This window comes from Cnephaeus nilssonii (genome assembly GCF_951640355.1).
Source record: "Cnephaeus nilssonii genome assembly, chromosome: 4".
In the NCBI taxonomy this organism is placed as follows: Eukaryota; Metazoa; Chordata; class Mammalia; order Chiroptera; family Vespertilionidae; genus Cnephaeus; species Cnephaeus nilssonii.
In genome coordinates this window covers 68,422,370-68,449,357 of record NC_137075.1, presented here as the reverse complement: position 1 = coordinate 68,449,357, position 26,988 = coordinate 68,422,370, and the positions used below count along the sequence as shown (strand labels likewise).

The 26,988-nt window shown below is 41.1% G+C and overlaps 2 protein-coding genes and 1 long non-coding RNA gene across 8 annotated transcripts in view; 1 reads left to right on the top strand and 2 right to left on the bottom strand.

Moving 5' to 3' along the window:
* On the bottom strand, positions 1-2,520 carry RPLP1 (ribosomal protein lateral stalk subunit P1). The gene is made up of 4 exons (XM_079767950.1): positions 2,330-2,520; positions 1,591-1,665; positions 318-435; positions 1-123 (listed from the first exon to the last, which is right to left on the bottom strand). The coding sequence occupies exons 1-4, from the start codon at positions 2,399-2,401 to the stop codon at positions 44-46; spliced, it is 345 nt and encodes a 114-aa protein (XP_079624076.1). The 5' UTR covers positions 2,402-2,520; the 3' UTR covers positions 1-43.
* Positions 2,521-2,653: 133 nt separating this feature from the next.
* Positions 2,654-26,603, top strand: LOC307098029. Its single transcript, XR_013813395.1, has 3 exons — positions 2,654-3,042; positions 20,350-20,436; positions 26,465-26,603. It is a non-coding gene; the product is annotated as an uncharacterized lncRNA (long non-coding RNA).
* KIF23 (kinesin family member 23) overlaps positions 13,815-26,988 on the bottom strand; it is a 50,913-nt gene continuing 37,739 nt past the window's right edge. For 2 of the 6 annotated variants that reach the window (XM_079768416.1, XM_079768417.1), the window contains 5 exons: positions 26,418-26,729; positions 21,702-21,784; positions 21,430-21,508; positions 20,544-20,614; positions 13,815-19,590 (listed from right to left, as the gene is read on the bottom strand). In XM_079768416.1, the coding sequence (XP_079624542.1) occupies positions 19,575-19,590; positions 20,544-20,614; positions 21,430-21,508; positions 21,702-21,784; positions 26,418-26,729 (561 nt within the window). In that variant the 3' untranslated portion in view covers positions 13,815-19,574. Of the gene's footprint in view, positions 19,591-20,543; positions 20,615-21,429; positions 21,509-21,701; positions 21,785-22,650; positions 22,882-26,417; positions 26,730-26,988 lie in introns of all 6 variants that reach the window. The other 4 variants (XM_079768414.1, XM_079768415.1, XM_079768418.1 and 1 more) reach the window with 4 other exon arrangements.

Here is a 26,988-nt window from a genome sequence, read left to right as displayed (position 1 = left end):
AACAGAGGTCAGCTTTTATTGACTTTGTTACAAAAGAGCCAGTTCAGTCAAAAAGACCAAAGCCCATGTCATCATCAGACTCCTCAGATTCTTCTTTCTTTGCTTCCACTTTCTTCTCCTCAGCTTAAAAAGAGGAAAAAAAAAAAAAAGGTAAATTACACACTTTTATTTTGAACTCCAAAGAGCTATAGGCCCTTCAACTTACATGCTCAAATACCCCAGACTTCCCTCATCAAACTATGTTTCTGGTTTTAGGATTTCTAGACATCACCTACTTAGTAAATTAAGGGCAATCTTGCCTATAATTAGTTACCTACCTGGGGCAGCAGCAGTGGAGGCGGCAGGACCTCCTGCTGGTGCAGCACTAGCTGCAGGGGCAGGTCCACCAGCCCCTACATTGCAGATGAGACTCCCAATGTTGACATTGGCCAGAGCCTGCAACACAAATGCATACAGAGGTAAGTGCTCAGTTCTGTCCGTTATAATACTCACCCAGAAAAAAAAGTACCACCCCTTTGAACTTATAGTGACCTTCCCCCATCACTATTCATAATAATAAAAGCATAATATGCTAATTAGACCAGTGGGGCTGTTCGAAGGAAAGGGAGGGGGGGGTGCTGCAGCTGGGGGAAGGCCTACTCTTGCCCGAATCGGGCTTCTAGTGTATAAACATAAATTCCTCTTCCTTCTCCTTTGCTGGAGTCTGCCAGTGACAGCTTGTGTGCTATTCAGATTCCCTAAAAACTTAACCACCCACACAGCTATACTAAAAATAAGCAATCACAAAAAATTTAAAGCTGTAAATCTCATACTTGCATTGCTATGTTTAAGCAGTAAGGTACAGCTAGATGAATTCCTTTTATAGATGAGAAAATTGGCCCCAAAATGCTGGTTTAACTTGTTAACACTCAAGCTTCCTTAAGCCAGGGTTTTTTCCCCAGTTCCATGTCTCTTCTTCAATTTTTCAGACTGCTAAGTAATTCTAGGCAATTTATTAAAGACGATAGAGGTACAATGTTTTCAATCTTTCAAAGCTCTTTGCAGGACACAGGTGAATAGTTAGCATCCACGAGCTTCACTTGCTGGAGACTCAGTAACCTGTAGAATTGAAGGCAGCCAGTGCCCAATTCCTTGGGTAGGGATCTTGTCTTTTATCTCCCAACACATAGTAAATGGTCAAGAAAAGGCCACACCCAATTTCCATTAAAGCATGCTATCATACTACAAGGATTTGCTTGTAAAGGCATGGGAGTTAGTTATCTTCTGGGTGGCCCCTTTAAAGAAGGAAATCACCTGGTTAATTCTTTTACCATGGTTTCTAAACAGAAGAGAAGCCAATCTGAGATCAAGAAAGGCACAATAGAAATGCAAGGAGTCTACGGCCATACCACCCTGAACGCGCCCGATCTCGTCTGATCTCGGAAGCTAAGCAGGGTCGGGCCTGGTTAGTACTTGGATGGGAGAAATGCAAGGAAATATCATTTACAGTTGCGGGGTTTCTTTTTGGATATTGGCATGAACACCTTACTTAGTAATCAGTAGGTCTTCCCAAATCTACATCTCCAAATCAAGTTGCCACCATCACCTTACCTTTGCAAACAAGCCTGGCCAGAAAGGTTCAACATTTACACCAGCTGCTTTAATGAGGGCATTGATCTTATCCTCCTATAACAGATAAAATGACAATCCATCAGAGACCAAACTGTTGTAGCTTTCTGAAATGTCTCCAAAAAGTTGAAATTATTCAAAGCATGTGTACAAACCATGTGTATCCAGTTACCGTATTTTATCTGCATCTCATGTTTAAGACGACCATTTCTTACTCTTTTGGCTGTCACGAGGACAGAAATGCCACCTGCTCCTGTGTGGCGAGTTCATCGCTGCCATTTCACGGGCTGGGAACTTACCCAAGTCATGCTATTTTAAGTTACGAGTCGAGGCTGGGAGGTGGAGCAGAGCTCATGTGCTCTCCTCCACACCGTACAGCCTGGCCCCACAGGGCCCACTAAGAGTCAAAATAATTCAAAATGATAGTCTGGGATATAACTGGCTGCGGATGCCCACGCGCCGCACAAGTTTCCCCAAATAAATAAAAGTTCTCAAGGCCAGAGCGCGCCATCGCCAATGTAATCCAGCCCCTACCGGATCCGGCACGTGGCCGAGGCCCCAGGCCAACTCCCACGTGGGGGGCCACCTGATGGGCCCAAAGCCGCCCTGTGGGTGTCGAAGGCCCCGACTACGGCCGGAAGGGCCTGACGGGAGGCCTGGAAAGGCGGGGAACTCTGCCGCCCGCGGGCCGTCCCTGCCGTAGGCCCGGGCCCGCACTCACCGTCACCGTCACTTCATCGTCGTGCAGGATGAGGGCCGAGTAGATGCAGGCGAGCTCCGAGACTGAGGCCATGGTGAGGGCGAGTGATGCCGGGAGCGGTGCTAGTCGCCGGATGAAGTGAGGGCCTCACCCCAACGCGGCCTTAGCTTCCTCGGAAGAACCGAGCACCTTACCGGCAGCTGGGGAAAGGGGGCGGCGCGCCTGCGCGCGGGGACTTATGAGGGCCTTGCGGACCAATCCGCGCCCGCGTCTGGCGGAAGAGGCGGGGCTGGAGCCGCCCGGGACGACCCACTGGAGGCGCCTGCGCAGAAGGCGTGACTCGCGTTCAAGAAGTTGCTAGGAACCTGTAAGTGCTGAGTAACTCCATTGGTTAGGACTCGTGAACAGTAGTGATGTTTTTAGGAAAAAGTTACCTAGGTAAATGGACGCTACCCTCTGCACTGTTGCTCCTATGACACTGTTTAGACAACGATTTAATGGCGTCCCAGCCACCCCGCTATCCCTCCCACCTCGCAGCACCATCACCTGGAGGCAGAGCTACTTTACCGCCTTTAGTCCCGGGTTCTTAGCGCAGCGTCTCAGGTAAAATAAGTAAGTGAACGTAGGAGGAAATAAGAAGCTTGCAGTTTTACGATAGCAAGTGGGGTTTGAACGCCTGCGATGTCCCAAACACTGAGCCACATGCTACAAGGTTTCATTTAATGTTCACACAGGTAAGTACTATTATCTCCATTAACTGTTAACTAAGGTGTAGGAGGCCCCGTCACTAGTCTAAGATGACAGCGTGCGGTGGAGCCTGGATTTGGAATTTGGAGTCCTAATTTAAGCGCCTTCTTGTGAGTGCGGAGAAGGATGGATGGGTTTGAGGATTATGAGTAAATTTTGTCTTCCTCCAATTTTTATAACTAAGGCACCCGGTGATTGGGTGGAAATGCCTTGAAACTGCCTGAAGGTCTTGCTGCAACTGCTGCTTGCTTGGTTCGGTGCTGTACTGCACTTTTTGTCCTTTGAAGCTAATAAAACCTCTTTGGGGTTTATATTGAGGGTATTAAAACATTTCTTACGGTGGTACAATTGACATATAACATTATATTCGTTTAATGCGTACAACATAATGATCTAACATTTGTATATATTGTGAAATGATCACAATAAATTCCGTTAACGTCATCACCACACATAGATATTATTGTTTTTCTTTTTAAAGAATCAATACAGTGCTCGCTTTGGCAGCACGTATACTAAAACTGGAACGATACAGAGAAGATTAGCATGGCCCCTGCGCAAGGATGACACGCAAATTCGTGAAGCGTTCCTTATTTAAAAAAAAACCACACCAATACAGAGGTCTTTTATTTTATTTACACCTATCATGCCATGAATTCATAGGGGACGGGTTCCAGCAGCTCAGGCTGCTTTCCATTGCTTCTCACACCTGTGCTCCTCTGAGTGGAGCAGGCAGGTGCTTCTGTGGAACCCAGGAACCTTCCTCTTTGGCTTCCTTCTTTTTCTGATCATTTTCCTTCACACGGTTCAGAAAGCTATCTCAGCTCTTAGAGTGCTTAATATGCTCAATAAGTACATTCATTTTCTTGGCAAGAATCTTGCCTTTACACAGATAACAATGTAGTGCTTGCGGGGGGTGGGTGGGGGGGTGGAGGAGGGAATAGCAGGGATAAGTGGTGATGGACGAGACTTGACTTGGGTTGGTCAACACAAAATACAGTGTACAGATGGTGTGTTGTAAAATTTTGTACCTGAAACCTGTATACTTTTAACCAGTGTCACCCCAGTAAATTAAATTAAGAAGGGAAAAAAGAAAAGAATCTTGCCTTTAACTTGTTTGTTCACAACAATGCCCGCTGCATGCTGGGTGACACTGTAGACTCTTCCAGTTTTGCCATGGCAACATTTGTGGGGAATTGCTTTTGGAACAGTGCCTATTCCCTTGATATCTACAATATCACCTTTCCTATAGATTCACATGTATGAGGCCAGAGGAACAACTCCCGTGTTTTCTAAAAGGCCTGGGGAACATGTAGCAGGTGCCTCTCCTCCTGCCCTTTGTGTTAGTCATTTTGGTGAATTACTGGAAGATCGAGGTTCCCGCCCAAAAGAAGCAATTTCTTTTCTTGTTTTGCTGAGGACTTAGGTCTATTCTTTGCAACTACTTTTAAATATTGTCAACTATAGTCACCATGTACATTATATGCCCAGGATTTATTTATTTTTATAACTGGAAGTTTGTACCGTTTGGCCCCTTCACCTATTTCACGACCCCTTCCCCACACCCCTTCTCTACTCTGCATCCCCTTCCTATCTCCACCCTCACACCCCCAACTCCTGCAACCCCACCAATTTGTTCTCTGTATTTATGAGCTTGTTTCTTTTAGATTCCACATATAAGTGAGATCATATGCTATTTACAGTATTCCTCTTTGTCTGTCTGACTTATTTCACCTAGCATAATGCCTTCAGGGTCCATTCATGTTGTCTCAAATGGCAAGATTTTATTACTTTTTTATGGCTGAATAATATTTCATTGTATATAGAGCACATATACATATAGTGATCCATCCATTTATGGTGGGCACTTAGGTTGTTTCCAGGCCTTGGCTGTTGTAAATAATGCTGCAATGAACATTTTTTTCAAATTGCTGTTCTTATTTTCTTCAGATAAATATTCAGAAGTGGAATTGCTGGATCATACTTTAAAACTCTCTCTCTCTCTCTCTCTCTCTCTCTCTCTATATATATATATATATATATATATATACACACACATACATACATACATACACATACACACACACACACACACACACACACACACACACACACACACTAGAGGCCCGGTGCATGGGTAGGGTCCCTAGGCCTGGCTGATCGGGGCTTTCCTTCCCACCAGCCGGGGCCTTCCTTCGTTTCAACCCACCCCCTGGTGGTCAGCGCACGTCATCGTGAGCAGTTGGACTCCCAATCGAACTCCTAAGGGGACAATTTGCATATTAGCCTTTTATTATATATATATATATCAGAGAAGAAGGAAGAAGGAAAGAGAGATAGAAGATAGAAACATCAATGATGAGAGAATCATTGATCAACTGCTCCCACACGCCCCACACTGGGGATCGAGCCCTGGGCATGTGTCCTGACCGGGAATCGAACCGTGACCTCCTAGTTCACAGGTCGACACTCAACCACTGAGCCATGCCAGACGGGCGGTAGTTCTACTTTTAATTTTCTGGGAATCTTCATACTGTTTTCCATAGTGCCTGCACCAATTTACATCCCCATCAATAGTGCATCAAATTTCCCTTTTCTTTTTCTTTTTTTTTTTTTAGTTTTCCTTTTCTCCACAACCTGCCCACCACTTATTTCTTGTCGTCGTCGTCTTCTTCTTCTTCTTCTTCTTCTTCTTCTTCTTCTTCTTCTTCTTCTTCTTCTTCTTCTCTCTCTCTCTCTCTCTCTCTCTCTCTCTCTCTCTCTCTCTCTCTTTTAGTAAATCTTTATTGTTGAAAGTATTAAATATGTCCCTTTTACCCCCATTGGCCCCCTCCAGCCGCCCCCTACCCCGGTTCTTCACCACCCTATTGTCTGTGTCCATGGGTTATGCATATATGCATACAAGGTCTTTGGTTGATTATCTAACACCCACCCACCCTCCACCACCTTCTCTCCAAGATTCTGCACTCTGTTTCATGCTTCCATGTCTCTGGATCCACTTTGTTCATCATTTTATTTTGTTAATTAGATTCCACATGTGAGTGATATCACATGATACTCATCTTTCTCTGACTGACTTATTTCACTTAGCATGATACTCTCCAGGTACCTACATGCTGTCTCAAAGGATAAGAGATTATTCTTTTTTACTGCTGCATCGTATTCCATGGTATAAATGTGCCACAGCTTTTTATCCACTCATCTCCTGATGGACCTTTGGGCTGTTTCCAGATCTTAGCTATTGTAAATTGTGCTGTTCTGAACATAGGGGTGCATACATTCTTTCTGATTGGTGTTTCGGATTTCTTAGGACATATTCCACTGGGTCAAATGGCAGTTCCATCTTTAATTTTTTGAGGGAACTCCATACTGTTTTCCATAATGGTTGTACCAGTCTGCATTCCCACTAGCAGTGTACTCGGGTTCCCTTTTCTCCACATCCTTGCCAGCACTTGTCATTTGTTGATTTGTTGTTGGTAGCCATTCTGACAGGTGTGAGGTGATATCTCATTGTCGTTTTAATTTGCATCTCTCTGTTGATCAGTGACTTTGAGCATTTTTCATATGTTTTTAGACCATCTGTATGTCCACTTTGGAGAAGTGTCTATTTAGGCCCTTTGCCCATTTTTTAATTGGATTGTCTTCCTTTTGTTAAGTTGTATGAGTTCCTTTTATATTTTGGATAGTAACCCTTTATCAGTATCATTGCCAAATGTGTTCTTTCATACAGTGGGCTCCCTTTTCGTTTCATTGATGGTTTCTTTTGCTGTGCAGAGGCTTTTTATTTTGATGTAGGCCCATTTGTTTATTTTCTCCTTAGTTTACTTTGTCCTAAGAGATGTATCCATAAACATATTGCTACAAGAGGTAGCAATGAGGTATCACCTCACGCCTGTCTGAGATGTTGCTGCCTATGGTTTCTTCTAGGATTTTTATGGTTTCACGGCTTACATTTAAGTCTTTTATCCATTTTGAGTTCATGCTTGTGTTTGGTGGAAGTTGGTGGTCTAGTTTCAGTTTTTTGAAGGTATCTGTCCAATTTTCCTAACACCATTTATTGAAGAGACTGTCTTGACTCCATTGTATGCTCTTGCCTCCTTTGTTAAATATTAATTGATCGTAATGGCTTGGGTCAATTTCTGGGGTCTCTATTCTGTTCCATTGATCTATATACCTGTTCTTGTGCCAGTACCAGGCTGTTTTGATTATGGTGGCTTTGTAGTATAACTTGAAGTCTGGTATTGTGATTCCTCCAACTTTGTTTTTCTTTCTCAAGATTGCTGCCGCTATTCAGAATCTTTTTTGATTCCATATAAATTTTTGAAATATTTGTTCTAGATATGTGCAATATGCTGTTGGTATTTTAATAGGGATTGCTTTGAATCTGTAGATTGCCTTGGGTAGTATGGACATTTTAATGACGTTGATTCTACCAATCCATGAACACAGTATATTCTTCCACTTGTTTATATCTTCTTCGATCTCATTTTTCAACATCCTGTAGTTTTCTGAGTACAGGTCTTTTGCCTCCTTGGTTAAGTTTATTCCTAAGTATCTTAATTTTGTTGTTGTAATAGTAAATAGGATTGTTTGTTTAGTTTCTCTTTTTGAGAATTCATTATATATCTATATCTATATCTATATCTATATCTATATCTATATCTATATCTATATCTATATCTATATCTATATCTATATCTATATTAAAAAAAGAGGTGATATGCAAATGCAAATTAGGCCTGGACGGTTGTAACGGGTCACGACCAGACAGGAGGAGGTTGTGCGTGCAGGTGAGGCCCAGAGAGGAGAGGTTGTGCGTGCAGGCGGCCCCAGAGTGGACACAGGCAGGGTGGCTGGGGGACGCTGCAAGTCAGGCGCAGGTCCCAGCCCCCCGGGGCGGGACACCTCCTCCCGTGATTTTAATTGCACGCTGGGCCTCTAGTTGTGTATAAAAAAGCCATCAATTTTGTATCCTGCTACATTGCCAAATTCATTTATTAGCTCTAGTAGTTTTTTTGGTGGAATCTTTAGGGTTTTTTATGTACAATATTATGTTATCTGTGAATAATGAGAGTTTTACTTTCTCTTTTCCAATTTGGATGCCTTTTATTTCTTCTTGTCTGATCACTGTGGCTAGGACTTCCAGTACTATGTTGAATAAGAATGGTGTTCCTGTTCTTAGGGGAAATGGTTTTTGTTTTTGCCCATTGAGTGTGATGTTCGCTGTAGGTTTGTCATATATGGTTTTTATCTTGTTGAAATATGCTCCCTCTATTCCCACTTTGATAAGAGTTTTTATAAAAAATGGGTGTTGGATTTTGTGGAATACTTTGTGTATTGATATGATCATGTGATATTTGTCTTTCAATTTGTTTATGTGATTTATCACGTTTGTTGATTTGCAGATATTGTACTAGCCTTGCATCCCTGGAATAAATCCCATTTGGTCACGGTATATGACCTTTTCAATGTATTGCTGGATCTGATTTGCTAATATTTTGTTGAGGATTTTAGCATCTATGTTCATCAGGGATATTGGTTTATAATTCTCTTTCTTTGTAGTGTCTTTATCTGGTTTTGGAATTAGAATAACTCTGACCTCATAAGAAGAGCTTAGAAGTGTTCCTTCCTCTTGGATTTTTTTGGAATAGTTTGAGGAGTGTTGGTGTTAGTTCTTTGAATGTTTGGTAAAACTCCTCTGTGAGGCTGTCCAGACCCAGGCTTTTGTTTGCTGGGAGTTTTTTGATTATTGCTTCTATTTCCTCAGTTGTTATTGGCCTATTCAGGTTTTTTGGATTCTTCCTGATTCAGTTTTGGGAGATTGCATTTTTCTAGGAATTTGTCTATTTCATCCACATTGTCCAGCTTGTTGGCATATAGTTGTTCATAGTATTTTCTTAAAATCCTTTGTATTTCTATGGTGTCAGTGGTTACTTCTTCATTTTCATTTCTGATTTTATTTATTTGGGTTCTCTCTTTGTTTCTTGATGAGTTTGGCTAACGGTTTATTAATCTTGTTTATCCTTTCAAAGAACCAGCTCTTGGTTTCTTTTTTTTTTTAAGTCTCTGTCATTTATTTCTGCTCTAATCTTTATTATTTTCTTCCTTCTATGTACTCTGGGCTTTTCTTGTTGTTCTCTTTCTAGTTCTTTAAGCTGTAGGGTTAAATAGTTTATTGTTAATTTTTCTTGTTTTTTGAGATAGGCCTATAGTGCTATGAACTTCCCTCTTAGGACTGTTTTTGCTGTGTCTAATAGATTTTGGGTTGTTGTGTGTTCATTTTCATTTGTTTCCAGGAATTTTTTTTTTATTTCTTTCTTGATCTCATTGGTAACTCATTCATTGTTTATTAACATGCTATTTAGACTCCATGTATTTGAATTTTTGGGGGTGTTTTTACTGTAGTTGATTTCTAATTTCATTCCATTGTGATCTGAGAAGATGCTTGATATGATTTCAGTCTTCTTGAACATGTAGAGACTTGTTTTGTGTCCTAATATGTGGCCTGTCTTTGTGAATGATCTATGTGCACTTGGGAAGAATGTATATTCTGCAGCTTTGGGGTGAAATTTATCCTCTATAATAAAAGCCTAATATGCTAAGTGTCCAGTAGTCCAGTCGGCCATTCAACCAATCAAAGTGTAATATGCCAATGATATGCTAAGGCCGCTCAACCACTCGCTATGACGTGCACTGACCACCAGGGGGCAGACAGTCAACTGGTTGACCAGTTGCTATGACGTGTACTGACCCCTAAGGGGCAGAGCTCCGACTGGTAGGTTAGCTGGCTGCTGGGGTCCGGCTGATTGGGACTGAGCAAGATGGGCTGGATACACCCTGGAGCCCTCCTGCAGTCCCATCCCGGCTAGCCAACCTCCCACATCCCTCCCTGGCTCCGATCGTTCACCGGTGGGGTCCCTCAGCCTGGCCTGTGCCCTCTTGCAATCTGGGCTGAGGGACCACCCGAGTGCACAAATTTTGTGCACCAGGCCTCTAGTATATATATAAAAAAACCCTAATATGCAAATAGACCGAATGGCAGAACAACCAAACAACCAAATAACCGGTCGCTACGACATATGCTGACAATCAGGGGGCAAGCGCAGAACATGGCGGGTGTTGGCAGCAGGCGGCAGAGTGCGAAACATGATGGGCGTTGGCCATGGCGGGATGGTGGAGCAGGTGAGCGGGGGCGCCATACCAAGGTGGGGCACTGGTCGCTGTCATCAGGGCTAACTTCTGGTGGTTACTGAAAATTCTTTGCTCCTGCATGCCACGGTCCAGCTCGGCGCTCGCACCTGCTGCTGGCGCCAGTCCCACTCGGATCCACTGCCGGTGCTGGAGCCACCGCTCGCACCCACTGCCAGTGCCAGGTGCTGGCCCCGATCACCCCTGAGGGCTTCTTCACCTCCCCCTGCTCCTGAGGGGTGATCGGGGTAGCAGTTGCTGCTTGCACCCGCTGCTGGCGCCAGCCCCAATCATTTCGCGCTGTCAGCATGTGGAAGCAGCAGCTGCAGGAGCGGGCTGCCAGCAGACAGGGGACCGGGGTGCAGTGGGATGGGCCGGGTGGGGTCGTGGAGGATGGGCTGAGACCTGTCCCTGTGCCTACCGCAGCCTTGCAGCGCACAGTTCCATTTTTTATTGATTTCAGAGAGGAAGGGAGAGGAAGAGAGAGATAGAAACATCAGTGATGAGAGAGAATCATTGATCAGCTGCCTCCTGTATGCCCCACACTGGGAACCGAGCCTGCAACTGGGCATGTGCCTTGACTGGGAATCAAACCAAGACCTCCTGGTTCATAGGTCAACGCTCCAAGCACTGAGCCACACAGGGTGGGCTGATTTGTGTATGCTGAACTATCTTTACAACCCAGGGATAAATCTCATTTGATCATGGCATGTAATTCTTTTTATGTGTTCTTCAATTTGGTTTGCTAATATTTTATTGAGAAATTTTATTTCTGTATTCATCAGGGATATTGATTTATAATATTCTTGTGGTGTCCTTATCTGGCTTTGGTGTCAGGGTGATGCTGGCCACGTAGAATGAGTCTGGAAGAGTTTGAGAAAGATTACTGTTAATTCTTTAAATGTTTGGTTGAATTTGCCAGTGAGGCTGTCTAGTCCTGGGGTATTCTTTGTTGAGAGGTTTCCATTACTGATTCAATCTCTTTGCTTATTATTGGTCTAATCAGATTTTTCTATTTCTTCCTGATTCAGTCTTGGTAGGATGTGTATTTTTAGAAATTTATCCAATTCTTCTAGGTTATCTAATTTGTTGGCATAAAATTGTTCACAATAGTCTCTTATGTTCCTATGTTTTTCTGTAGTATCAGTTGTATTGTCTCCTTTTGCATATCTAATTTTACTTATTTCAGTCCTTTTTTTTTTTTCTTAGTCTGGTTAAAGTTTTGTCAGTTTTGTTTATCTTTTGTTTATCATTTTGAAGAACCAGTGTTCAGGTTTGTTGATCCTTTTTTTTTTTTTTTTTTTTGCTTTTCTGGTTTCTATTTATTTATTTCCACTCTGATTTTTTTTTTCTATTCTGATTTTTATTATTTCTTTCTTTCTGCTAAGTTTGGGCTTACCTTGTTTTTCTTTTTCTGATTCCTTAATGTGTAAAGTTAGGTTGCTTATTAGAGATCTTCTGAATTTCTTAACGTGCATATATAACTATAAACTTTCCTCTCAGAACTGCTTTTACTGTACCCATAAGATTTGCTGTGTTGTAGTTCCATTTTCATTTGATTCGAGATAATTCTTTACTTCCCTTTGATTTCTTCTTGACCTATTGGTTGTTTAGAAGTGTGCTGTTTAGCTTCCACGTATTTTTAGACTTTCTAGCTTTTCTCTTGTTGATTTTTAGTTTCATACCATTGTGGTCAGTAAAGATAGTTGGTATGATTTCAATCTTCTTAAATTTGCTGCAATTTGTTTTGTTCCCTATTATATGATTTATCCTGGAAAATATTCTGTGCGCACTGGAGAATGTGTATTCTGCTCCTGTTGTATGGAATGTTCTATTTATGTCTGTTAAGCCCATTTGTTCTAGAGCATGCTTCAATTTCATTTCCTTGATTTTCTGTTTGGATGATTTACTCACTGCTGAGCCTAATTAGTGTCTTTTCACTTCAGCTTGAATAACTTTCAGCATTTCTTGCAAGGCAGGCCTAGTGGTGGTGAACTCCCTTTAGTTTTTGTTTGTCTGGAAAAGCCTTTATTTCTCTTTCAAATCTGAAGGATAACTTTGCCAGATGAAGTATCCTTGGCTGGCAATTTTGCTTCATGCTTTGAATATGTCATTCCACTCTCTCCTGCCTGTAGACTTTCTGCTGAGAAACCTGCTGATAGCCTAATGGAGGCTCCTTTGTAGGCTACTTTCTCTTTTTCCTTGACTGTCTTTAAGATATTTTTCTTTACCATTGATTTTTAAGTTTCATTATAATGTGTCTTGGAGACAGTATTTTTAAAAAATATTTTTTTTATTGATTTCAGAGAGGGAGAGGGAGAGATAGAACCATCAATGATGAGAGAGAATCATTTATTAGCTGCCTCCTGCACATCCCCCAGGCATATGCCGTGACCAGGAATTGAACCTTGACCTCCTGGTTCATAGGTCGATGCTTAACCACTGAGCCATGCCAGCTGGGCTTTTTTGCATTGAGAAAGTAAGGTGTTCTATTAGCTTTTTGGACTTGCCTGTTCAATTTATTCCCCAGGGTTGGGAAGTTCTCAGCTATTATTTTTCTAAATACACTCAGCTCCCTTCTCCCTCTCTTCTCCTTCTGATAGACCAGTTATCCTTATTTGTTTTTCTCATCGTTATCATAGAGCTCTTGTAAGGTTCATTTTCTAAAAATCTTAGTTTGCTCTCCTTTCCTGAGTCATTTCTAAATTCCTATCCTCCAAGTCAGAATGCTTTTTAAAAAAATCTGATCTGCCCTTTTCTCTAAGCTTTCTAATGCATTTTTCATTTCATTCATTCACTTTAGCTCCAGAATTTGTCTGCTCCCTCCTTTTATTGAATTTATTGGGGTGACACTGGTTAAGAAAATTCTACAGGTCTCAGTTGCGCAATTCTACAACATATCATCTGAAAACTGTATTGTGTGTTCACCACCCTGTCTGCTGCTTTTTAAAAATTTCAATCTTAGGCATAGAATCCCTTTTGTTCAATAATTTTATTCCTAAATTCACTGCGATGCCCTTCTGACTTTTCTAGTAGCTCATTGAATCTCTTTAGCTATTTTGAATTAGATCAGTTAGATCACAATATTCTGCTACCTTGGGTTCAGGTGCTGGAGAATTATCATTTTCATTTTGCGATACCATATTACCATGATTTTTCCTGGTGTTTGACAAAATGTGTCTCTGCTGTTGCATTTGAAATAGCACACATCTTTCTTTTTCTTTTTCTTTTTTTTAATATATTTTATTGATTTTTCACAGAGAGGAAGAGAGAGGGATAGAGAGTTAGAAACATCGATGAGAGAGAAACATCGATCAGCTGCCTCTTGCACACCTCCTACTGGGGATGTGCCCGCAACCAAGGTACATGCCCTTGACCGGAATCGAACCTGGGACCCCTGAGTCCGCAGGCCGACGCTCTATCCACTGAGCCAAACCGGTTTCGGCCACACATCTTTCTTAGTTGTTCACCTTGTTATACAAAATTCAGGACTGGCAATCAGGAACCTTTTATTTTCCAGAAGGTGGCGCAATAGCTCAAGTTTTTGGTTTCTCTTTTCCTGAGTTGGCTCTGGGGCTGGCTGCACTGGGGGAGGAGTATAAAAACGCTGGTGTCGAAAAATCTGGAGTAGAGTTAAGGCAAGTGCAGGGTTAGAATCTGGGGCTTTGTGTTGCCCACGGCACAGGAGGGGGGCCTTCCCATGGGTGTACTCTGAGAGGTTCGTGCACAGACTCCTACGGAAACCCAAAGGTTTTTTTCAATACACTTTATCCTTGTCTACGGCCTTCCCTTTCCTCTCCTTCCACGCAGTCATGAGATCCCTCCTCAGTTACTCCTGCTACTGAAGAGAAATGGATACCCCCAGTCCCAGCCCCCGTGGTCAGTTACTCAAAACTTTCTCCTTCCACCTCCTTTGTGAGAAAGGTAGCTGTTGTCACTGCTGGTGAAAGCCCAGCTTGTTACCCTGTCACCTGGGGAGGAGGACTGACTTCTTGAGTTACTCCTCCTTTGCCTCCAAACTGATCTCTATCCCATTTGATGACATGCCTGGTTCTCCCATGAGGTTGGTTGGATTTCCACAAATTCTCTATCTCCCTTGTGTGTCCACCTGTTTTGCACTCTCCAGTTTTGCTCCCCTCCTAACCCCGCTTCACTGCAAATGTGGGTGGGGCAAGCTTACTGACTCTCTTGGATCCAAAGCCCCCCAGGTCCTACCCACCTACTTTCTGAAGCATGAGTAGGTAGAAATCTCTTGGGTGTTCTGGTGTAATGAGCAAAGACACTTTTGTACAGTTATGAATGACCAATTAGTTGTAAGTAAAAGGGGAGAAAAAACTGCACTCATGCTGCCATGATACTGATGTATCTATCCTATCTAATAAAGAGGGAATATGCTAATTGACCCTCACGCCATCGCAAAGATGGCAGCATCCAGAGACAATAAGGAGGGAATATGCTAATTGACTGTCCCACCCTCAAAGATGGCAGCACCCATAGCCAATAAGGAGGGAATATGCTAATTGATTGCCCCACCCTCAAAGATGGCGGCGTCCACAGCCAATAAGGAGGGAATATGCTAATTGACTGCCATGCCCTCAAAGATGGTGGTGCCCAGTCCCCTCAGCCCCGTTGGAGTCCCCCAGTCCCCTCAGCCCCCCAGCCACCAAGGGCTGGCCCGAGGCTCAGGCAAGCCTCGGATGGCGGCTGCCCAGCCGCCCAGGGCCGCCTTGAAGCTCAGGTAACCAGGGCCGGCTGAGGCTTGGGCTGTCGGCAGTAGCAGCAGCAGAGGTGTGATGGGAGTGTCGCCTTCCCCTGATTGCTGGGTCACCTCCTGCCCCTGAGGGCTCCCGGACTGTGAGAGGGGGCAGGCTGGGCTGAGGGCCCCCCCCCCCCACTTCCAGTGCATGAATTTTCATGCACTGGACCTCTAGTTTTTTATATATGGGTTTAAGTTACATATAGTATCAAGAACTAAAATATTTCATACCTGGAAGCTTCAGTAAGTCACCTGAATTAATTTAAAAAAGGGGGGGGGGTAAGATTCCAGGTCAAACACTGTGTATTAAGGATTTGTTGTAGTAAAATATAGAAATGTTTGAGAGTGTTTTAAAATGCCAAAAAATGTTAAAAAGGTTTTAAAAGGTTTGAGTTGACTTTCCTGAAACTTAAAGTGTGATATTGAGGACACACTCCCCACTCCCCTGAAGCTTGTGTATTCTATTGATAAGGGTTTGAACTTAGACTGCTGACTTAGAGTGACTTGCCCTGATAACCATGTCTGATGACATATACTCCTCCCCCTCCCCAGAGTGAAAGCAAGTGCTTACAAGTGTGTTTACTGATATACCCATTGGAACTAATGTTAAACTTGAGATCTTGTTATGCATTTTGTTTACCAGAATCTCTCTACCCACCCTGGACTGCCGTGGGTACTACAGGCTATTTAAAGGGTCCCCGAACACCATTTGAGTTGATCATTGCTTGATTGCTGGACGCCTGGTGGTCGCTGATTGCTTTGATCCCTGCACAGCACTGGTGGCTCTGATCGCTGGATGTTACCTTCGCTGATCGCCTTCAGTTTAGGCGCAGTCCCCCTGCCCACTCTGCTCAGCTCCACTCTGTGGCAGAAGACAGATGATTGATCCACCCTGTGCGCAGGGATCTCTGAAGGCAATGCCGCCCTGAAACTGAAACTTCGTTCCTGACCTGACCGACCAGCCAGCCAGAGAAGGCGCCGTTGCTGCCACCAGAGGAAGCCACACTTTGGGAGCTCCCTTTAAGCCTGTACCCACTGCAATGATAAAAGGAGAATAAATTGCTGTGTGGATTGCCACTGTAACTATTTGTGTGGCATAATTCCTCAGCAGTAATAATTATACTAATGAAATTGCCTGCCACGGTCCTGCCTGCATAAAGTAGTCTTTTTGCTGGCAACTACTTTGTCCGAACACCTGCAAGGTTAAAGTTTATCTCAAGGGACGCCTTTCTCGGACAGGATTGCTTATGGGCATGGCATACCAGCAGGTTATGAATGTTGACTTGGCGTGAATTCCTGGTTCTTGGCAAGATAAATACCCCCTTTCAAAGCCATTTCTTTGTGCGCTAAAACAAGTAGCCCCTATGTGAGAGAAACCTCTAGTGTTTTCTTTTAATTAATTCCACTTTTTTTTGGTTAATCCTCACCCAAGGGTATTTTTTTCTCCATTGATTTTTAGAGAGTGGAAGGAGGGGGAGAAACAAGCATTGATGTGAGAGACACATCAATTTGTTGCCTCCCACATGTGCCCCAATTGTGGCTGGGGATTGAGGCTGCAAACCGAGGTATGTGCCCTTGACTACAATTGAACCCATGACCGTTTAGTCTGTGGGCTGATACTAGTCAGCAAACCTAGCTAGGGCTCCTTTATTTATCAATTAATTAATTAATTAATTTGGTTGGGGTGACATTGGTCAGGGCTCCTTTATTTATTAAATTGGTTGGGGTGACATTGGTCAACATGAACATACAGGCTTCACGTGTGGATTTCTGTTACAAAATCTGGTTATTGCACCGTGTGCCCACCACCCAAAGTCAAATCTCCTGTCACCTATTAGGACTCCCTTCTCCCCCTACCCGCTTCCCTCTGGCAACCGCCACACTGATGTTTGTGTTCATGTTTCAGTTTTATGTCCCACATATGGTTCTTAGCTTTTTCTGACTTATTTAGCATAATGTACTCAAGGTCCATCCATGTTGTTGCAAATGGTGCTTATTCATCCTTTCTTATGACTAATATTCCATTGCACATATGTACCACATCTTTACCTAGTCTTCTATCGCATAACACTATGGTTGTTTCTATGTCTTGGCCACCATGAACAATGAATGCTACAATGAACATAGGGATGCATATATCTTTGCGAATAAGTGATTTCGAGTTTTTCAGGTATATACCCAGGAGTCAGGTTGCTGGGTCATTTGGTAGTTCAATTCTTATTTTGAGGAATCACCAGACTGCTTTCCATAGTGGCTATACCAGTCGACATTCCTACCAGCAATGAATGAAGGTTTCCTTTTCCCCACAACCTCTCCACCACTTATCTTGTTGATAATGGCCATTCTAACAGGTATAAGGTGGTACCTCATTGTAGTTTTAATTTGCATTTCCCTAATTGCCTGTGAGGCTGAACATCTTTTGTTTTATCTATGGTCTGTTTGTATGTCTTCTTGGGAGAGGTGTATTTTCAGGTGTGCCGGACGTTGGGTGCCATTTAACGCCGTGGTCTTGATCTGGCAACTAGAAGGGTTCACGAAACCTGGAGAAGGGGCTGTGCGTAAATTAAATGAGTCCAGAGACGAAACAAATTTTGAAAGGCATGTGGGGCAGGGCGAGAGAGGTAGAGGAGCCTAGCTAAAGAAATCAAGTTCTCCTTGTCTCAGGACCCCTTGCTTTTTATTAACACAATTTGTCCTAAGGCAAGGTGGAGATAGACACATGAAAGGGTAGAGTTTCGCACAGAATCCATTGTCAGATTGGGGAATTGCCTTTGGCTGTTCAGGTGTTTGACCAACAGAAGGCAATAACACGTAGATTGAGATGCCCTGAGCTGTCTGGTAGCAAGCAATCAATTTATGTATCCTTTTCAGGTTTGGGGAAATGCCTTTCAGCCATCCCAGCAGGCAATAGCATATGTGACTCAGCCCTTGTTGAGTCCCCAAGTTCCATCAACCTTTCAATGAAACTCTTGTAATTATGACATGCTAGAATTGGCTTCTGGCACAGGTGCTCTGTAGGGCTCCCCTCCCCCACTTTTTTTTTGGTTATCCTCACCTGAGGACATTTTTCTTTCTTTTTAAAAATATATCTTTATTGATTTCAGAGAGGGAGAGGGAGATAGAAACATCGACGACAAGAGAATCATTGACTGGCTGCCTCCTATTGGGAAATGAGCCAACTGGGCATGTGCCCTTGGCTGGAATAGAACCTGGGATCCTTCAGTCTACAGGCTGATGCTCTATCCAATGAGTCTAACCAGCTGGGGCAGGATATTTTTCCATGGATTTTAGAGAGAGTGGAAGAGAGGGGAAAGACAGAAATATCGATGTGAGAGAAACACACTGATTGGTTGCCTCTTGGACTCGCCTGACCAGGAGCCTGCAACCAAGGTCTGTGCCCTTGGCTGGAATAGAATCCGGAACCCTTCCATCTGCAGGCCAACACTCTATCCACTGAGCCAAACCCACTAAATGCAAGGCACAATCCTAGATCCTGGAAATATGTATTATGACTATCACACAACTTTGTATTTCTTTTTGTTTTAAATGTCTTGATTGATTTTAGAGAGAAGAGAGAGGGAGAGAGAAACATCAATTGACTACCTCCTACATGACTCCCCCGCCCCCCCAATCAGGGATTGAGCTCCCAAATCTGGGCATGTGCCCTGAGGGGAATTGAACCAGTAACCTTTTGGTGCATGGGATGATGCTCAACCAACTCAGTCACACCGGCTTGGGCAGGGCACACAACTTTGCATTTCTTTAGTGCTTTTTTTCCCAATTCTTTTGGCATATCTAAGTAGCAGAAAGTAAAAATGTACATACAAAATAAGTTCCTAAAATGGTTTTAGTATTGGCCATTTTTTAAAAAAGGCGTTTTCCTTCAAAATTTTTTAGAAAACTTTTTAAAAAAAATTGACTCTAGAGAGAGGAAGAGAAACATTGTTGGGGTTGCCTCTCGCATACTCCCTGACCAAGGACTGAATCCGCAACCTGGGTACGTACCCTGACTGGGAATCAAACCCACCACACCTTTTGGTATATGGGATGACGCTTCAACCAACTGAGCCACACTGGCCAGAGCCAGTCACTGATACCTTTATTTTGAAAGTTTGAATTGTCCAATATGTGTAAAGTGCATTTTTGCAGCTAATCAATAGCAGCATTTGTTTTGTTTATAAAACCTTAAGAAATATTCAGGCAAGAGCTGGAAAAGTCACAATATAAAAGAAAGTGTGATTTATATATCTTCTTCCTTAATCACTCAAGATAAACACTTTGCATGAATTAGTTTATGAGTATACAAGAAATATACAAAAAAAACATCATTATTTAAAAAAGTCCAGACGGCAATGAGAAAAGAGGGTCTTTCTTTGCTGTTAATATTAAATATGGTAAGGCGTATAATATTAAAAGTTCGTTGAATCCTAGATATCTTTGGGAAATCTTTGATCTAGGCCAGTGCATAATGTATCTGAGGTCTGTGAGAGTCAACAAAGCTGGACTTCTCCTGGCGTGGTTTTGGAGAAGTCACCAACACAATGAAAATGTTCTTTTATTACCAAGACTGTCAGTTCATGGCTTCTTGCGCCTAAAATGCAAAAACAGCATTTGAATTTTGCTATCAATTTCACATTCAGGGTAATTTAATCTCTAGGAGAGCTTTAAGATAATTCAACCAAAGGACTTGCATGCATGTATATGAGCATAACCAATGGACAGACTGGGGGTTGGGGGCAGGTGGGGAGAGGTCAATGGGGGGAAAAGGAGACTTATGTAATACTTTTAACAATAAAGAATTAAATAAAAAAAGATAATTCCTGATTTTATCGTGGGAAATATTCAAGTCTTCTGAGAAAGCAAATAACTGTTACCAAGTATGCTTATCTAGTATTAAACTTAAAAACAGGACTTCTTCCCATCTTTATCCTGCTACAGCAATTTTATATATTGCCTAAGGAATACCTGTGTTAAATATGAACACGTGGACTTAGTTAAGTAGATATTTGAAAAGAAGGAGTTTTACTAATATGGAAAAAGACTGTGATCTGGAATGGTCTTTAGAGATCATCCAAGACTCCTGGATATGTGTTTAATAGAAGAGGGAAAGTATGATTCCTTTCCAAACCTATAAATTTCCCCATTGTTTTACTCTAGTGAATACTTAATTGCCGTAACAAGACCAAGAGGCAAGTTAGGAAAGAATGAATTACAGGAAGAGCTATCATCCCGACAAAAGCCTTTAAGCTCCCCTCCTTATAGGTGATCTCAGTTCAGCCTCTGAAAGCTTTGACCATTGGCAGAATGTGAACAGAGTGAGCCAATCTTCCATCTCCTTCTGTTCTTGCAGCTCCACTTGCTCTTATCAAGCCTTCCAAGGTCTTCGGCCCTGTTGCTGCCTACTGCAGTCTGCCAGTAGGCCCAGGTATTCCAAAGGGTAAGCAAAAACCACTTATGTCCTCTGAAAAGAAGCGGATGGCAGGGAGGAGGGTGGTGTTGGAAGTACTAGAGGGAAAACATAGGCCCCAGTTACCCAGTACTCACTTGGGTTGTGCATGATGCTGATATCCAGGTCCCAGCTGAGACCCTGCTCTCATCTCTACAGCCACAGAGCACTGATAGGAAAATTACAGAAGAGGAAAAGATCAGTTCCTCAGAAGTCTATAAAACACAATTCTGTTTAGATAGGTTCCATCAAGGTGAACTCCACCTTGCTTTTCTAGTTCAGCACAGGTACCTGCTAAAATACCAGTCAGATACTGCAGCTTATTTGACATAGGCCACAAAGACTGTGATCTGGAATGGTCTTTAGAGATCATCCAAGTAAATTTCCTCATTTTAGATAAAGAGGAGTTCTTGAGAAATTAGTGGCCACAGCTTGCCCTGGCTGCCACCTTCCCATATGAGCCTCTTCTTAGGAATAACAGTTCCACAGCAAAGTTCTGCTCTGAGAGACTCCCATCAATCTGAGTGAATTCTTGTTATCCTAGGGCAGCAATTTTCAACCTTTTCTCATCTCATGGCACACAAGCTAATTGCTAAAATTCTGCAGCAATACCAAAAATACTTTTGCCTATCTGACAAAAAAAAAAAAGGTATATACTTTTGATTGATTTACAAAAAAATAAATAATAGTAATCTTTTTGCTCCAATGTGACTTTTTAAAAAATCAGATGCCTACACATGTATATAAGGATTTCTGGTACCAAGAATTAACCAAACAAACACAACCTTATTATGTGACATGACCAATAAGATGCAACTTCAACATTATATTACTATATATTTATGGTGTAAGACAGGGCTGCACTGGCAATGTGAGATCAGACGTCAGCTACTTCAAAGAGCATGAAAAGCTACAGCTGTGGGGCTTAAAATATGACACCCCTAATTTTTATTAAGCAGACAAGTATTTAATTTTTATCCCTACCCTGGTTTCTACATCGGTCCATTCAGACTCTGCACCATCTGGATGGGCAGGTGCTACTGTGGAAGATCTTCGTTTTCGACTGGAAAAAGGGGAAACATGATGCAACAATTATTTTTGCATCTAACAACAGACAACATTAGAAATAGGGGAAATACCACTACAGTTCTTCAGAGAACAAAAACAGAATACTTTTACAGGCTAGTCTGTTCCTGGAGAATGAGCAGCTAAGAAAGCGAAAGCCCTCTAACGAGAAACGTTTGATGATCACTCACCCAGTCGGTGATTCTTGTTTCAAAGTCTCAATATCAGTAAACTGAACAGCTTGTCCGCCACCCCTTGTTTTATACACATCACCCTAGAGCCAAGAGAAAAGGTCACCATTACACTTTCATACATCCAAATGACAAACGTACAGATATACTTTAAATTGATACTGCAATCACAAAACCAGATGGTGCTTGGGACTGCTGGGCCTGTACTATTAAAATACTTTAGAACTCTCTCACTAAACAAGAGGTCCAATGCGATATAATCAGTACCATTCTTAATTGCAGAAAATAGTATTCCTTTTCATTCAACTTATCATATAAAAACTATGCTTAGGATCAAAAAATTTGCCAGAAATTTCTAAATGTTCTAAGGCATTATACTTTCCTCTCTGGGTGTGCCATTCCCTTCATATTCAAATAACTGTCGTATTTAAAACTATAGTTATAATAAGAACCATCCTCTAAATTTAATTTGAAATTTAAAGCTTTTTTTTCTAGCCTTGTCTTTTACTTCCCTGATTATTCATTGACTATGTTCAGGGGGAAATTCTTCTATAGATAGAAAAGAAAGGGCTTTGGGTAGCTCAATACTAAGTAATTTTGATAGGTCAAATTTTAATGTGGGCTTTTTATCTTGAACTGACAAGAAGCAAAGGTAGTTCTTTGTTTAGATTTACTTTTTAAGTAGGGGTTAAAACGAAATACACATTAATTAAAAGTACATAATAAATCTGGCATTCCTCTAACAAACCTGAGACTCTAAGCTTCATTAAATAGAAAGCAAACTTAGTCCTGGTTTAACAGATTCACACCCTAAGCAGTTACTTTAGTTTTGTAACAAAACCCATGTATGTCCCAGTGGACACTGCCTGTGTCATCAAAGGAATGGAAGGGCAAATGGTTTTTTGTTGACTTTTTGTACATTTTTTCTCCTGTACAAATTTGTTTTTACCTTAATTAGTTTAGTTTCAATCTCCCCATCGGAGGCTAGTTCTTGGTGGGTCAGCATGTACTTCTCACACTTAGCTAGTGCCTTTTCATTTGCAACAGACACTGTGATGGCATGAGGGACATGTGGCTGCATGACTGTTTCAGTTTGCACGTTAGAGGCAGGCTTATGATCTACCCATCTGTCTCCTGCAGAGCGTGATCGTCTGTGTCGGAGACGAAGTGGTGGTGCGTTCTGATCAAGTTGAAAGGAATCAAGAAACAAGCATAACCCAGAATTAATTTAAGGGCATTATTAGAAGTGCAGCAGGTTTGGCTACATTAGTTGCTGACAATATCAAAACAAATGTATGAACTTTTTCAAAAGCTAAATATATTATTCAAATGCTTTAAATGTCCTCTTTGAATTTAAACACAAAACCAACAAGCATCTTTTAACACCAGCTTGTATATTATATATTCTACCAGGAACTTCCCTTCTAACAAAGAATGGAAGGGAAAATTCTGGTAATGCTGTTAGTCTTTCCTGTGTAGATAGTATTCAAGACAAAATCATTTCATATTCTTGATCAAAACCCAATATTTGTGTTTGCTATTGTGAGGTAATCTATTAGGCCCACAACTATGTTAAAAGCTTCAATAATATCAATACAAGCCTAAACATTTCATAGATCTCTAAATAAAAGAGAAAATACGCCTTAAAAAAAAAAGCTGATTGGGCTGTATAATATAAAATGCTAAAGAACATAAGGTAAAATTAAGAACCCCGTGTATAAAATGATTAAACGAATATAAATAAAGTACTTCTGAGTATTTTCTGAAATTTTAAAATCTCTAAGCAGAAGTTCATCAAAAAGTCAAATGTAACAATGGCTATAACATATCCCCACCCCCCAAAATTTCATAAATGGTTCCAAGAACCAGATAAAGAATATAATGTCAACCCTAGCCAGTTTGGCTCAGTGGATAGAGAGCCTTTGGCCTGCGGACTGAAGGGTCCCAGGTTCGATTCCGGCCAAGGGCACATGCCTGGGTTGCGGGCTTGATCCCCAGAAGGGGGCTTGCAGGAAGCAGCCAATCAATGATTCTAAACTCAATAAAATATATTTTTAAAAAAGAATATAATGTCAAACCAGTCTCTATCATACAATGAAAAACTATTTGCGTCCAAGTCAAATGTCATGTAATTTTGGAAAAACTAAATTTAGTATATTCAATCTGAGAAAACATATTTCACATAAGACATAGTTAATAGTTGGAAGCAATGAGTTATCTTTAGTAATTTGCCAATATGTTTGTTTGTAAAACTGAAAGCAAATGACACAGTGTACCAAAGGCCAAATCCTTCCAAGCTAGTTAAGTATGAAGACCCCAATTTCAAAATGCATATCTAGAGCACTAACGCATTTCCCTTATATAATTAGAAGAAACACATGAAGCACTAATGATACATCATGACAGTATAGAACACGGGCAATACAGTTTGTCCCAAAAGATGCCCAAGCTTCACAGCAAGCAAGAAACTTTCCATTCCAAGGTAGTCTGGCTCTCACGATCTACCATTTAGCAAAAGTGATAGTTTTCTTGAGCACATTTAGCAATAAATATATTCTGAAACAAGCTTCAGAAAGACCTTACAATCTACTACAATTTATGAAATAAATGGTATTTAAAATTTCATCCTTACTGAAGTATAATTTCAACCTTCAGGACATAATTTTTGACCAACAAACCTAAATGCATAGATACTAAACTTCTCTGCTGCACTTCTTAAGAGATTTTGATTTCAAGTGAGAAGTTCAAGTATCTCTAGTAAATCCTCTTAAATATCTCCTAGCCAAATTAGGTATTAAATTAATGTTGACCTGGCATAAGCAAACCATGAGTAGTTTTGTCTGTAAGCTTTCATGAAATAAAAGGGGATTTACTAGAGTTGATCAGAAAGACCAGTCACCATAATTTGCTCCCTAAAAAGGTTTAAAGCAGTATCTGCAAAGTACAGAACTTAAGAGACTTAAAAAAAAAAAAAATCAAAGGCAAATAATTACTATAAGATTAATATGCTTAGAAGAAAAAATTTAAAAGAGCTATATATTAAGATTTTACTAAATGTAAGTTCACACTAGTAACTTGGTTCATTTATTCAGATTTAGGGGGAAACTTTACCTTAATCCTTAAGTAGAAAATATATGAATTTATTTAAACACCCTTGTAAATTGAAATAAAGGTCTTGAAATTAAAAGCAATTTATTGGGCATGCAAACATTCAGTAGTTATAAAGTAACTGGCCTGAACTCTTCAAAACAGTCAATGTCATGAAAATCAAAAAAGAGCAGAGGCCCTAACCCATTTGGCTCAGTGGATAGAGCGTCGGCCTGTGGACTGAGGGGTCCCAGGTTCAATTCTGGTCAAGGGCATGTACCTTGGTTGCAGGCACATCCCCAGTAGGGGGTGTGCAAGAGGCAGCTGATTGATGTTTCTCTCTCATGGATGTTTCTAACTCTCTCCCTCCCTCTCTGTAAAAAAATCAATAAAATATATTTTTTTTAAAAAAAGAGCAGAGGACTTTATTATATTAAAAGAGATTAGAGACATAACAACCACATGCAAAGCATTCACCTTGATAGAATCATGAATGGAAAACAGAAAAACTATTACTGGGACAACTGGGAAAATGTAAACATGAACTATATATCAGAGGACATTTATTCATAGTTAATATTACCTTTCTTTAGTGTAATAAAGATTATGGTTATATAGAATTATGTCCTTATTCTTAGGGATGAAGTATCATGAAGTCTGACTACATTCAAAGGTTCAAGGAAAAAAAATGTTTACGTATCTATATAAAGTAACAATTGATACATCTAGGTAAGGGGGTAAAAAGATACTGTACCATTCTTTCAACTTTTCTTTGGGTTTGAAATTTTTCAAAATAAAAGTTGAAAATATAGTTTTAAAAAGTAAAAGTTAAAAAAAATGAAAGTTCAAAAGCAGCAAAAAACCTAACTTGGAGAGAAACCATAAGAAAAAAAATTTGGAGCCTGGCCGGTGTGGGTCATTGGTTGAGCATCAACCCATGAACCAGGTCATGGTTGTATTCCCCGTCAGGATACATGCCCAGGTTGTGGGCTAGATCCCAAGTAGGGGGCATGCAGGAGGCAGCCAATCAATGATTTGCTTTCATTATAGGTGTTTCTCGCTCTCTCCCTCTCTGAAATCAATAAAAAATATATTTAAAAATAAATCAGAAAATGTGCTATGACACTCATATTCACAAGCTCATTAGCTTATGCAACTAAAAAGCAGATTACTCTGGCATGTGCCCTACTGACCAGACCCTGTGTTCACTGAACACAGGCATTAAAAAAAAAAAGTTTTTATTTTTTATTATTATTTTAAAATCTTTTTTACTTTGTTTTTATTGATTTCATAGAGGAAGGGAGAGGGGAAGAGAGAAAAACATTGCCTAGCTGTCTCCAGCATGCCCCCTACATGAAACCTGGGTGTGTGCTCTGACCAGGAAAGAAACCAGTGACCTACTGGTGCATGGGATGATGCTCAACCAATTGAGCCACAAGGGCCAGGCTTCTTTAACTCAAGAGCTAGGCCTCAATTTTGGGATGATTTGATCTTTCAAATGAATATAAAAATTAGACCTTGTTTATAATGGACCTCACCCACCTTTCTGTCGAATTTTCTGAACCAAGTTATAAAAACACAAGATTAAATTCTATTGCTATAATGCTTTCAAATAACACTGGCACTAACCCTGTAGCATTGATCCTCTTCTACTTCTATCTCATTTCTGAATGTAGGAACCAACTCCCTGCCTTCAGTCCAGTACATCCCTCGCCTTCTGTCTGACACGATACAAGTTTTACTTTGTCCTGGCTCCTGCTGCCTACGCCTTGCAATGGATGTGACATTGGGAGGTGTGTTGTACGAAGGAATTTTCTGCTCCCATTCCGAAATACAGGAAGCTACTGAGATGCTGCTGCAAGAGTTAGAGCGCCTATGTAGTTGTGGTTGGCTCATGAGTTGCTGGCCGTTGGAAATCTGAGCAATATAGTTACCAGAAAGCTAAAAAAATTGAAAAGAAATTAATGAGCAAGAGTGAAAAACTGAGAGAAAGAATTCATTACTTTTCTATAATTTAACACATGAAGATAACATTATAATTATTTGTACTAAATTACTACATTTTTATACTAAATTTGTGTTTATACTAGATTAAAACAATTAAATAGAAGTCTGAGAAATATAAGTAATATAAAACAAAAAGTTGATTCTCACAAAAACAGTCACCTAATCTAGCCCTAAGTTACTACACAACTACAAA